The sequence below is a fragment of the Mus musculus genome, chromosome 19 (assembly GCF_000001635.26).
Source record: "Mus musculus strain C57BL/6J chromosome 19, GRCm38.p6 C57BL/6J".
Taxonomy (NCBI): Eukaryota; Metazoa; Chordata; class Mammalia; order Rodentia; family Muridae; genus Mus; species Mus musculus.
The window spans coordinates 16659942-16674523 of record NC_000085.6 but is presented as its reverse complement, the minus strand read 5'-3'; the positions used below and the strand labels follow the sequence as shown (position 1 = coordinate 16674523).

General features: G+C 38.3%; 1 protein-coding gene across 4 annotated transcripts in view; it reads left to right on the top strand.

Moving 5' to 3' along the window:
• Vps13a (vacuolar protein sorting 13A) overlaps positions 1 to 14582 on the top strand; it is a 165706-nt gene that overhangs the window by 106548 nt on the left and 44576 nt on the right. For 3 of the 4 annotated variants that reach the window (NM_173028.4, XM_011247256.3, XM_006527126.4), the window contains exons 46-52: positions 5823 to 5926; positions 8088 to 8370; positions 9620 to 10015; positions 10412 to 10516; positions 10626 to 10772; positions 13399 to 13527; positions 13943 to 14076. In NM_173028.4, the coding sequence (NP_766616.2) occupies positions 5823 to 5926; positions 8088 to 8370; positions 9620 to 10015; positions 10412 to 10516; positions 10626 to 10772; positions 13399 to 13527; positions 13943 to 14076 (1298 nt within the window). Of the gene's footprint in view, positions 1 to 5822; positions 5927 to 8087; positions 8371 to 9619; positions 10016 to 10411; positions 10517 to 10625; positions 10773 to 13398; positions 13528 to 13942; positions 14077 to 14582 lie in introns of those variants that run through there. The other variant, XM_017318216.2, reaches the window with a different exon arrangement.

Genomic DNA, 14582 nt, shown 5'->3' with positions numbered 1-14582 from the left:
GAAATTGCTTTGATAAGGGATAAGAGCAACATGTATTGGTGGATATACAATTAGGTGGCTGTTGGTTAGCCCCAGAATTAGAGCTTTCAAAATGTCTTACCATTGTCATCATTGTTGTGGCTCAGGTGGGCAAAACTACTGATTTGGTTTTTCTCCCATGGCAACTAGGATGGGTCTTCTGTACTGTGAGAGCCAATCTTCAGGAGGAGCTTCCAGATCAGCTCCAGCTTAATTCCTTAAAGTTGTGTGTCTGTAGTGGACGGTGTTTGGTAGTCGGGCGTTACCTTCTATTTCTGGAAGGCACCAGGGACAATAACAATACCCTGTATCGTTGTGAGGGCTGTTAACTTGCCTTACCTGCGTTTTAAAAGGTTTCCTATGCCTGGGACTGGGATTTTTATTAGTCTATAATTTTGAAAGGAACGTGGTCTCCCAAAGTAGTATGACTTCAGTTAAACTGTGTGTGTGTGTTTATATATGTAATTTTAATTTAACATAAAATGATTCCCCGTGGCTTTTTTACATGTGTAGTCATCTATAACACCTCAAACCTTTGCTTTTTGACCAAAGGATGCAACAGTGTGTTACAGATAAACAAAATACTTTAGAGATTATTACCAAAATAATCCTTATTATTGACAATGATAATTTACTACATTTAGTATGTTTTAAGTGGTTTAAAATATTAATTTCTTATATTTAATGAGGAAAAATAATATCAAAAATAAAATTTATACACTTGATCACACAGCATGTAATTAATAGTGTCAAGAATTGGTTTTAGGGGTTTTGTTCCTTTAGATCCCCGTAGTGTCCATGTTGATTTCATTGTACTGCTGTCGATGGTCATGAACATAGGAATTGTTCAGCAGAATGACTCAGCTGCAGCCATGTTTTCCATTAGTTTATAAAGATGAGGCAGTTTGTATCTATCACGTTAGAGATTCTGTCATCTGAGGTGAGGCACTGGTGTTTGATGAGAGCTGCTGCTGAGTGCTCTGCTTCCAAAGCAGTAACTTGCAGTGGTTCCTCATCAGTGAAAATCAAGGAGCAAGAAAGGATGGACATGGAACATGATGGGATTTGGATATGTTTGAGCGTGTGGTCCCCAACTGATGGCTCTGTTTGGAAGGTTGTGAATATTTTAGAAGCTGTAGTCTCTTTGGAGAGAGTTGTTCATGGTGGGCAAGTGTGGGGAGCGGGTGTGGCGGCAGTCCCAAAGGCGCCAGAGACTGCAGCTAAGTCATATGACTTGCACCTGACTTCCTCATACAAGACACAAACATCTTGAGTGCTGCGCAGGTGTACCAGGATACAGGTGAATCCATTTTGATGGAGATATGCCCCTGCTGCCCTGATTAGCTGAAGCTGCGTGCCTGGTGAGGTGGCGTGGCCTGCTGTGCGTGGATGGGAACTGAGAGTATAAAAGAGTGAGAGGCCCAGGGTTCGGGGGAGATATAAAAACAAGGGAGATATAAACAAGGGGGAGATATAAAAACAAGGGAGATATAAACAGGGGAGATATAAAGAAAGAAGAAACAGGACTGAATAAACGTGTGCAGAAGGATCCTGTTGCAGCATCGTTCTTCCTGGCCAGTTGGGCGCGCGCAAGAAGTGGTGCCGAAAACCCGGGAAAAGAAACATCTTCAGGCACGAGCGAAGACCCCCTGCTACAGGGAGGATTCAGAACTGCATAACGGGGAAGAAGGGGTTAATAAAGGTTCCCGTAAAACAGACTGTTGAGAAGGATCTGGCGTGGATTCAGAACTCTTCAGCTGGGGAACAGTACTGATGAAGAGAAAGAAGAAAGATGAAGACTGAATAAACTGCTGTTAGAAGGACTGGTGGTCGCATCGTTCTTGCTGGTCGAGAGTGGGCGCGACAATTGGTGGCCCGTACGGGGAACCGACTCCCCCACCGAGTTCAGAACTTTCAGCAGTCAGTGGTTGCCGGCAGGGTAAGTTCGCGGTGAGTGAAACTTGCGGCCCCAGGAGTTTGGGAAGGACCTGGGATAAAATAGAGGCAAGCATAAAGTTGCCAGGAAGCAGGCACAAGGTAACGAAAGGTTCCCGGCTTTGGGATAAGTTAAGGTTCACGGTTTTGGGACAAGTTAAGGAACTATGATAACCTCAGTGTAGTGATCAATAGATCCTCGCTGTGTAGTTATGCTTTTTTCTCCCATTGACCCTTTGTGGGTAGGTCTGATAGTTTTGGTCTTGTTTGTTCTGATATATGGACTCTGTTACTGTTTGAAATTGTGTGTAGAGGCAGTCAAGACAGGTCAGAAAATCCTTACAGAGCAACAAGAAAGTATGTCGGAGGAAGAGAAGGGCTTAAAAAGAAAAAAGAAAAAGAAAGGAGACACAGTGTTATCAGGTGGTCAGAAAGGACGAAACAAAAGAGCTGAGGCGGAGGAGGAAGGTGAATTAGCTTCTGCTCCCCCTCCCTATGCCTCCTCGTCAGCCGCCTATAGGTGGACCTTCTGTCCGGAGATTTGGCGTATTGACTCCCCAGATGGACACACAGGTGATTGAGGTTATGGTCTCATCACCACGAGGTATTGTGTCCATCTCCCCTGGGGATCGAGTAGATCAGGTGTTGACGTGGGCGAGAGGGTCTGTTTGTGTGTTTCCACAGGACCAGACGGAACCTCTTTGGGTGCTGGAGAGATTGGTGAGACGCTACAAGAATGAGGCTCCTGATCCAGTTGCCCCCGTGGATGTGGTGGATGGTCCCACAAGCACAAACGATGGAGCCAAGATGGGAGATCCTTTCGGTATTCCAGAAGCCGATACCAGCTCGACATGACATTCAAATTTTTCCACGCTTTTTGATCCCTGAATTTCCCTTAAAGAGATAGCCCCTCTGGCTATCTATCCCTTGCTTCAGGGAAGATGAGTGGGGATGAGAGCCCTGGGATGTATCATTGTTATAGTGTGTGTGTGTTGTGTGTTTGGCACATGTGTTAGGTGCAGAGTGTGCGGGCCCGCACTTTCGCCATGGTAGCGTAGGCTTTTGCTGCAGTGGAGGCGGGGCAATCTCCTCAGATTCGGTTTGCCGCTCTAAAAGAAATTATGCTGCGTTATGCCGTGGGGTGCGAGGCTAAGCACTGCACAGAGGATAGCTTGCTGTTGGCATCCTGTGGAAGGCATGTCTGATTGCATGAAGGTTCAGTGTCCTAGTTCCCTTCCCTCAGGAAAAACGACACGGGAGCTGGCCAAGACCTCTCTGGGTGATGAGCCTAAGGGATGGTTTTGTGTAGGGCCCCTACGCTTGCACACTGGGGATCAGACCTCTACCTTCACCCATGAGGCTTGCTTGCAGCAATTAAGATCTGGCCATAAGTTAATTAACATCCTGGCCTTTTGATGCACCTGCCACAAGCAAAACACAATCTCCCCAGGTGTGGCTTGGCATGATAGAGAGGTAGTCAGTGATAAGACTCCCTGGGCATGTCACCAACCTAAGACAGGGATCAAACCAATGCTGTTTGTCACCCAAGGACGGGTAAGGGACATGGCTGCGGGGGGCTTTCTACAGACATTCTCTCTGCCAAAAAAGAAAAAAGGAATTGTGGGGAGCGGGTGTGGCGGCAGTCCCAAAGGCGCCAGAGACTGCAGCTAAGTCATATGACTTGCACCTGACTTCCTCATACAAGACACAAACATCTTGAGTGCTGCGCAGGTGTACCAGGATACAGGTGAATCCATTTTGATGGAGATATGCCCCTGCTGCCCTGATTAGCTGAAGCTGCGTGCCTGGTGAGGTGGCGTGGCCTGCTGTGCGTGGATGGGAACTGAGAGTATAAAAGAGTGAGAGGCCCAGGGTTCGGGGGAGATATAAAAACAAGGGAGATATAAACAAGGGGGAGATATAAAAACAAGGGAGATATAAACAGGGGAGATATAAAGAAAGAAGAAACAGGACTGAATAAACGTGTGCAGAAGGATCCTGTTGCAGCATCGTTCTTCCTGGCCAGTTGGGCACACGCAAGAGGCAAGACCCTGAGGCTTTATATCTAAGACCCATTTTGTGACTAGCAGTGCAACCAGTGGCTGCAAACTTCTGCAACCATGCCCTCTTCACCAGGGTGCACTGTGTCCCCTCACAGTGCAAAGCAAAAGACAGCTTTAAGCTGCTGCTTGTCAAGTATTTAGTCACAGATTAGTCACAGGGAACAAAAAAACAAAAACAACAACAACAAAAAAAAACGAGCACAAGATTAAAATGGACGGGCTGGTGAGATGGCTCAGTGGGTAAGAGCACCCGACTGTTCTTCCGAAGGTCCGGAGTTCAAATCCCAGCAACCACATGGTGGCTCATAACCATCTGTAACAAGATCTGACACCCTCTTCTGGAGTGTCTGAAGACAGCTACAGTGTACTTACATATAATAAATAAATAAATCTTTTAAAAAAAAGATTAAAATGGACATTGCTGCAGTGTGTGTGTGTGAGAGATGTGTATGTGAGAGTCTGCAGTTGTGTGTCTATGCTAGTATGTGTGAGAGGGTATATGTGAGTGCATGGACATAGAACAGTTTTTTATTATGTACTTAACTATTCTTCCCCTTTCTTTTTCTTAGAATTATCTCTTTTTTCAGAGTTACTGTCTTTTTGATTTTTAAAATTGTTATTATATGTATTGATGTTTTTCTGCATGTATGCCTGTATAGCATTTGCATGCCAGATGCCCACAGAGGCCAGAGAGGGTATTGGATGCCCTGGGACTGGAGTTTAGGTGGTTGTGAACTGCTATGGGGGTTCTGGGATGAAACCCTGGTCCCCGTGAGAGCAGTTCTGAATTGGGCCACTAAGCCCTTGCTTCAGTGCCTCTTCCAAATGTTAAATTTGTTTATGTGCTAGTGTTTCCCGAATTAAATCTGGTAGGAAAACCAGGAGACAGATTCAGGCCTCAGTAACTAGCTGTACATTTTAAACAATATTGGGGTCTTCGAATATATTTACATCAGCAGTTAATTGAATATAAAATTTATTTATATAAAGATTATGATCAGCAGAAATGTGATTATAATATTAACTGTCTTGACCTTGTGTAAGTAATTACAGATATGAGTTCATGTCCAGAGTGCAGCATTTCACAGAACTCCTTCCTCCAGCTCTTAGATTTTTCTGCTTCTCACATTGTTCTCTGAACCTTGAGAGTTGAGTGTCTGTGTGTGTGTGTGTGTGTGTGTGTGTGCGCGCGCGTGTGTGTACTTGTACTGGGCAGACTCATACATTTATAAGGTATATTTTAATTACCATAACTCTCAGCTCTGTTCTCCTTAAGTTTTGTTTATTCTTTGATACCTATTACAACATATTTTACCATATCTATCCCACACCCCATCTCCAAATGCTCCCTAAGCACTCTCCTCTTCAGTCCCTCTCCCACCTTCAAGCCTTTTCATGGTTTGTTTTGGTTTTTTTAAATAGCACATGGATCCAAGTAATGCTGCTCTTAATGTGCATCTGTATAGGACCATGCATTGGAACACAGACAACCTACTAGGGACAACACTCCTGAAGAAAACTGGCTCTCCCTCTGCCCCAGCAGCCATCATTGACAAAGCTCCTTATACACTGCTTTCTTGTCTTATACACTCCTTTCTTGTCCTTATACACTCCTTTCTTGTCTGTGTTGGAATGTTGGATGGCTTAAAGTTATAATTTCATTTTCAAAAGATAAATAATTGTGTTTGCTTCTTCTAATTTATATGACCAAGCTGAGGATTGCCTGATCGTTTCTATGTTAGTACATAGATAGACATTTTAAAAATATCTTTTCTTATTTGAATATTATATTTTGCTATTTTCCAGATTAAGAATCATTTTTCAATCCCAATTTCCGTTTTTGAAGGAGATACTTTATTGGGAATTGCTTCACCTGAAAATGAATTTAACATACCATTAGCATCTTACCGGTGAGTTTGTCTTTTTAACTTACCCTAAACTATTTTAGAGAATTTTCAGTTTCAGATTCATTATAGATATTTTTTTGAATTATCAAACTTTGATTGTCTGTACTCTTAGATATCTAATCTTGATTTCAAGGTACCTAGGTATCTTCTCTAAAGTAAAAATTATTGCATTTTAACCTGAACATTATTTATACTTTTATTAATACAGTTATTCCATATTCACATGTCCATGCGTTTTAAAATGTCTAAAGTAACATAATATGGTTTCTACATTTGCAGACTGAAATGATATTTACTTTTCAAAGTTTTTATAGTAGAAGTTTTAAAAATTCCTTTAGAAAGCAGTATCATTTATATGTGTCTATTAGTAGTTTGGGAATAGAATTGTAATATTAAATATTTAAAGTAATTAAACTTGATGTAAATGTTATATTTTCAGAAAAATAAATTATGGTAAATTAAGACTTAACATTATATCTTTTTGTATCATAATAAATAATGGTTTTGGAGATTGAATTTTAACTGGAAGATACCTTCTGTAGCATTCAGCAGTGTAGCTTGACATTTTGGAAAGCACACTAACTGTTTGAGCATACTCATTTTTGCACTTTCAGTTGTATGTTCTGGTTGGTGCTTAATAGGCCCTATAAGTGCTTTGATATCCAGGCATCTTGTCTCATGCCTATAATTCCAACACTTGGAACTTGAGCCAAGAAGCTGCTATAAGCATGAGGGTAGCTTAGGGTACATAGGGAGTTTCAAGTCAACCAGGGTGATGACTTCAACCTTGTTCCCAGAATTTAATATAAATAAATAATGAAATAAATGCTTTGACAAACTATGAATGTGCTGGCCTTCAATTAAGGGGATTTAATTTTATGTAATACTAGAAATCAGAATGTAAAGTAGATTAAAAGTTAGATAATATATAGAGGTAAAAAAGACAAAATAAACTGTTTGACATTAGTTTAGTGTGTGAATCAGAAGAGCATATTTAAATATCACCTCTGACTCCAGAGCACTAGTAGCTGGAAGTCACAAGAAATGACAAAAAGGTGGAAGGTTAGATGTCCCATTGAGTCAAGTTACGGTAGCATTACATGTAATACAGAAATATAGAGAAGATGTTGAAACTTCTACAGCTAGATGCTAAGAAAATGATTAGAGATAAAGATTGTTTTGACAGATCATAAGAGATATTAGAACCATAACTAGATTTACAGATGAAAGATAGAAAGGATTAGTTTAGAAGCAACGTGTTTGCCCAAGAAGTACAGTTTTATCCCCAACACTGTGGAAAATGGGAAGTTAATTAATTACTTAACTAAAAATTTTGTATACAAACAAAGATATGTCTTTTTTTTTTTTCCATTTTTTATTAGGTATTTAGCTCATTTACATTTCCAATGCTATACCAAAAGACCCCCTTAAAGATATGTCTTAAAAATGATTCTTGGTTGTAGCTTAGTTTTAGAAAGTAATGCTTAGGGCTGGGGAGATTGATCAGTGCTAAGATGTGAACTCTTGAAAGTCATGTAAAAGCTGTGTGTGGCAACGTGTCTGTAATCACAACACTGAGAAACAGGAGGTGACTCTCTGGCTTGTAGGCAGCCAGTCTAGCCAAACCAGAGCTCCACATGTAGTGAGGGACCCTGGTTTCCACGTGCAAATGCATGCACCCTCACATACATACACGGACCACATGTAAATGCACGTATCCTATATACATGCACATATTACATACACTATTCTTCAAAAATATTGAAATTTAAACATGTATTGAATGTATGAATATTGAAGCTTGTAGTTATAATAATCGTTAAAATAGTTTGATGAGCCTCTGGAAGATTGTTTTTTGGTGGTGCTGGTTGGGTGGTTGGTTGGTTGGTTGGTTGGTTTTATTTTTTGGCAGTGTCGGAGGTGGGGGTGTTTGTTTTAGTTTTATTTTGTTGTTACTTGTTTATTTTGTTTTGTTTGTCTGTTTTTGGAGTCAGGACCTCCCTGTGTAGACCTGGCTGTCCTGGAACTATAGACTGTGTCTACACTATGCTGGCCTCAAACTCAGAGATCTGCCTGCCGCTTCCTCCTCCACAAGCCACTGCCACCTGGCCTAATTTCAGGTCTCTTTAAAATGTTTTTGAATTTTACTTCTTTCTTGGTGCAGATCATCCCTTTCCCTGGTGCCAGAAGACCAGGACTACCAGCTATGTGAAGGAATCGACTTTGAAGAAATCATAAAATATGATGGACAGCTTCTGAAGAAGAAATGTAGATCTACAAACCCTTCTAAGAAATCATTTGTTATTAATATTGTCCCAGAAAAGGATAATTTGGCTTCCCTGTCAGTGTATTCGGAAGATGGTTGGGACTTACCATATGTCCTGCACTTGTGGCCACCCATCCTCATCCGGAACCTTCTTCCCTACAAAGTTGCTTATTACATTGAGGTACTGCCCAGCGTCTGAGTGCTGTCCTGTCCTCAACTTTCTAAGCTTGATTCTTTTAAAGTTCTAAACAGAATGGTTTGAAGCTGTAACAGAGGTTGCAGCATTGCTTAGTAACGGGCATTTACCAAATGAAAACTTTCATATCATGTTTAAAAAGATAATTTAGGACCTGCAAGCCTGATGACCCGAGCTGAGTGTCCACAATTCACTTTAGAGAGCCCACTACAGAAAGTGCTCCCGTGACCTCCACAGCAGGTCGTAGCATGTGCACACACATTTGTGAGCTTTGTCTTTCACACATATAATAAATAAACTAAAACATTTTCAAAAAAGGTCATTTATAAGAAAAGATTTTTTATTAATTTATCTTAGAAATCTATTGAACTGAATATAATTATGTACAAATATGGTATGTGACTTGTACAAAAATGTGTAGGAACGTATAATAAATGGCATATAATCACCCTCTGAAGATGGCACTTATTTTATGAGATTTATCTTTCAGTCTTTTGATATGAACTTCAGATGTTGTATGTTTAAGTATGATAGATAATGAATTACAAAACAACTGAGGACATTGATATTGAAGTGATATTTAAGTGCAATACTTACATAATTAATGTTTTACAGACAGTTTTATTTCATATAAAGATGCTTTTTTATTAAGTACTGTCCATTTTAGATTAAATAGGGTTTTTTCTTTTCTAAATTTTTTTTTGTAAATATTTTTAAATACTTATCAGTATAATAAAGTAGCTCTTCACTGTTGTCTGTTATTCTCTGTAGGTTTATTTAGCTCTGTGAGTTACAGTATGTTTACAGTTCTGTGATGCATTTTTTAGTAGGAGGAATTAACTTACCTGTGGTTATATTTTTAATGTGACAGATTACCATAATGATAATAGTTGATACTTGGCCATCGTGACTTGTAGTTATATCCTAACTCTAGCAGTTACTAACTTATGTTTTTAGGTAGATTATATTTTTTGTATTTATATATTTGTATTAAATGGAAATAGTTATAAAACTAGCCGTTCATAGTAGTTTACCTATATCATTTTATAGGTACAGTTGCCCAGTGTAGATCAACCACTGAGGTAGATTGACAGCTTGAAGAACACTGATGGCTTATTCTGACAGTTATGTCAAGAAGAGTTCTGGGTGGTACTTTGAAAGACTGAGTGCATTTGGAAGTGTGTTTTTCAGAAGCATGTTTAAGTTTGGTTTTTGTTTTACTTTCTTACTCCAGGGCATTGAGAACACTGTTGTTACTCTAAGTGAAGGACATTCATCACAGATCTATAATGTAGAAATGGACCAAGCCAAGCTACACTTAAAATTACTCGACTATCTTAATCATGATTGGAAAAGTGAATTTTATATAAGATCTAGTCAACAAGACATCAATTTCATCAACTTTACCTGTCTCACAGAAATGGAAAAGAGTGACTTGGATATTGCTATCCATATGACTTACAACACTGGTCAGACAGTTGTGGCATTTCATAGTCCGTATTGGATGGTCAATAAAACCAATCGGATGCTACAGTACAAAGCAGATGGAATTCACCGAAAGCATCCACCTAATTATACAAAACCAGTTCTCTTTTCCTTTCAGCCAAATCACTTTTTTAACAACAATAAGGTATGTGTCATTTTTTCCCTAACTTTTCCTCTTTAAATAAACATTCTGTTTCAATTTTTAGATCTCTGACCAATAAAATCTGAAATTTAAATAAATATTTGAGGTTAAAGGGTTAGCATCGCTGGGGACAGTAGCATTTACAGCAAATCCCAGCATTTGGGAGGCAGGAGGATGTTGATTTTTGAGGCTTGTGTATGTACATGCTAAGTTAAATCCAGCCTGCATCTCAGAAATATCTAACCATAAAAATACTGTGAGCATTTAGTGTTAAGAAAAATGTATTACATTATTCATATATTTTTGGCTAAAATGTGCAAGGCTTTTGAGTTTGACCTTCCACATCGCAAATAGCTGGATGGTATATAAATTGTAATTTATCTCAAATTCTTCTCCTAGGTTCAGCTTATGGTAACTGATAGTGAGCTTTCAGATCAGTTTTCAATTGATACTGTTGGTAGTCATGGAGCCATTAGATGCAAAGGTCTGAAAATGGAATACCAAGTAAGTTTCTTCTGTGCTAAAGAAACTTTCATTTACATTGTATCTACTAGGTACTTAAGTTTTATAGGTGTACAATGGTTTTCAAACAGTTTTCATGTTTTGCTTATAGGTTGGTGTCACTATAAATCTCAGCAGTTTTAACATTACCAGAATTGTGACATTTATTCCGTTTTATATGATTAAAAACAAAAGCAAATACCATATATCAGTAGCAGAAGAAGGAAGTGATAAATGGCTTTCTCTTGACTTAGAGCAGGTATGTAAATGAATTTTATAATGTACTGTCTACTCCTGTGTACAATGTACATGATAGATATATATGAAAATACCACAGGGAAGCCTGACTTGTAAAGTGGAAGTATGCAAATTAAAGCATACTTCTTTAATTGTGTTTTACCTTTACTGTTATATTCCTTAAATTATCATACAGTTTTAATTCTCCTGCACCCTAATTTTGTTTCAGTTCTGTCTTAGGGTTTTACTGCTGTGTAGAGACACCATGACCAACACAACTCTTATAAGGGCAAACTTTTAATTAGGGCTAGCTTATAGGTTTTGAGGTTCAGTCTGTTATCAAGGCAGGGAGTATGGTAGCGTCCAAGCAGACAGGGTGCTGGAGAAGGAACTGAAAGTTCTACATCTTCTCCCAAAGGCAAACAGGGTAAGACTTAACTCCCACGTGGCTTCAGGAGGAGGGTCTCAAAGCCCACCCCCACAGTGACACATTTCCTTCAGAAGGCCACATATCCTAATAATACCACTTCCTGGGCCAAGCATATTCAAATCATCACAAGTTCCATGAAATGTTATTGACTTCTAGGCTTTACCTAATTATTAAAAAGTGGGCCTTTGCTCCCTAATGTTACTGAGCTTAAATATGACAAGAGACCTTGCCAGTTCTCATAAGCTTGGTTAAATAACCATAGTAGACATTTGTAAATGACTAGAAGTATAGATAAGATATCATTCAAGAGCAGCAATTAATATTCTTTATGAAGCTGATGGGAATGTCTTTATATGCTAAGTCAAACTTATTTCTTGAAAGAAGGTAAGGGTCACTTAAAGTTTTCATTTTGTGTCGGGTAGCTGGAGGTGTTTTCTAAATGATGAACTGACGTTGATGCATTATCTAGATTTAACGAGCTATTATTCTAAAGTGGTAAGATGTAAGACGAGTGTTTATTATTTCTATTCATGACTCCTTCCTATCTATAAGAACTATCCTTGGGCATATTCTTGAAGTTTTAAATTTTCTTCTAGGGTTGAATTTGAAGTAAATGATAAAAGGTTTTTGTCCACATGAGTTTTAATCTTTTTTTTTTTTTATGTCAAGTTCTGGTCCTAAAGTCTTACAACTTTGCTACCAATATCTTTAGTTTCTATTTTCTTGAAAATTATGCTATGATTCTCTCATTTCTTTAGAGGTAACAAGGCTTCTCTGCTGCATTATATGTCTTTTCTCCTTTATTAATATATTGCTATATCTGTCTATGAGTTACTGGTTATTTTTCCTGAGTTAATTACACATCTGTGGATTACTGCTGCTTCCTGTAAAACTTGAAACTAATGTCTCTTTAAACAGTAATTCTGTTTCATTCTAAGGTCTACTAATTCAAGCTTCCATATTGCCTAAAGTTTTCCCTGAAAAAATAGATTGGGGACCATGAGATAGACTTCTCAGCAGCATGGATATATTTAGGCTTAGATTTTTCAAAACCTACTTTAATAAAGATTCACTTCAACCTCCATTATAGTCCACTGACCAAAGGTGAGGGAGGATAAAAGGCTAATGGACAAGGAGGACATGGACCTGTTTAGAATTAGTTCTTTAGGGTGATTCCAATCTCTATGTCAGCAGTCCAGTCCACTAGCCTTATACCACGCACAAATCAACAGTGGCAGTTGGATTCAGAAGAAACCATGAGGCTCCGCCAATCGGCCAGCATCCACAGGAGTCCACAGAAGTGGCAAGAAGCCACAAGACTGTCACCAGAAGTTCTGTGGTGCATTTCTTTAGATGAAGCCACAACAAATGATCTTCTTTGCAGAGATCAGCTAAATAGCCCAATGAAGACCAGCAAGGCGAACCAATGCCAGAACGTCATCCATTGTCTGTTATATTATACTCTTCAAATATCACTCGTCCTCCCTAGCCATCTGCTCCAGCAAAACTTCCCATGCCTTTTCACCAGGCAGCTTAGAATTCTAGATACATCTATATGGTGGTAACTATAGCTTTCTTTTACCTTTGTATTCTTTGTAGACATATCTTTTCTATACTTTAATTTATAACATTCGCATCTTGCATATATTATCACTCACAGATAATGTGAGTGATTTCAAAAACTACACCTATAGTGTTTTTCAATTTTTATTTTATCTTTCAGTCTTATCTATGATAAATTTTCTTTTGCTATCATAAAATTTTGCATTCTTATTTGACTTGTAGTGATTATTTTAAGATGTATGGCCAGCATTATTACCTCTTATTAAGCTTAGTCTCTCCTTCACAGGTACAAAGGTTAAAAGAAAAACAACAACAACAAAAATCTTGGCATATTGTCCGGTCTTAAGAGATCCCCTACATAGTGCTGCATTGTTATTTTATATGTTAGGTTATTAAACATTAAAACACACTGTGAAGCTTGGAGCAGCAGGCTTGAGGATGGTTAGAGTGCACAGCGGTTTTAGTACATGGACTTCCTCATTGAGAATAGGTTTGTTTCTACGAGGATTGCTTCTATTTTGAGTCTTGCAGTTTCGGGAGTGATGGCAGCAGAGTGGACAGAAATGTTTAAATTTTACTTGCTACTCTCTAAAGCTATTAAATGACATAAGTATTTGTGACGAGATCTATTTAAATATGTGGTATATGTTTTTAGAGTATCCCCTTTTGGCCTGAGAATGCCTCCAATATTCTTCTTATTCAAGTTGAGAGGAGTGAAGATCCTCCAAAAAGGATATATTTTAACAAGCAAGATAATTGTATTTTATTGAGACTGAATAATGAGGTGAGTGCTTTGTTTTGAAGTTCATGATCGTTATTTTGTGTATATTATTGGAAAAACTAATGTTTACATTTTAGTGCTACACTTTGCTTTTTGTAGCAAATAATTTTCTGATAATTTTTCTCCTTTACTGTAAATGAGCCATCATTCATTTTTATGAAAGAAGGGGTGAAACAAATGTACAATAATTTGTTATATAGAAAGTTGGCAGGCATGTCGAGAATAAACACTGGAATATACTGAAATTTCACTTGCATATAATAGTGTTTTATCATTAACTAGAAATGACAAAAGTCTGGATTGTCTTCTAATTGTTCACAAAAAGTAAATTATAAGGTTATAAATAGTTTTATTATTAAATGCTATCAGTTAATATTCTGAGCAAAATGATCACATTAAAATTTTTCCATCCTTTAAGCTTGGAGGTATTATTGCAGAAGTTAATTTGGCTGAGCACTCTACAGTTATTACATTTTCAGATTACCATGATGGAGCAGCTACATTCCTATTAATAAATCATACCAAGAGTGACCCTGTTCAGTACAACCAAAGGTAAGAGATTGTCACAGTACTGTAATTTATGATTAGCGTGTTTGGATGAGGAAACCTCAGCCCCGTCTAGTAATTCCTTAAGAAATTGCTATTAATGTTATTATTGTGTTTTGTTAAAAATGATTCCTTTTATTCAATTATATAGAAGTAGAACTGATTTTGTAATTAAAGTCACTTTTAAATGAGTCAAAGACACATGAAAGAACTAAAGTCCTTGCCACGGATATTAGTCATTGTGAAGTCTGCTGAAGAAATACCAGAATCAGTCAAGGGTCTTTAAATTTTGCCTTTTGTCTTTTGTCTTCTTTTAGTGTATGACATTTAAGGCAGGATCTCACTATGTAGTATAGGCTGACTTTGAACTTAGTATGGGATTGACAATGTCCTCAAGCTCAGGAGATTCACCAGCCTTGGGGCCACTAAGTACTTGGTGTATGTGTGTGAACCACCACAGTTAGCTAATTTACTCTGTGTCTGACTCTCCTTCTCTCCTCCCCTCCCCTCCC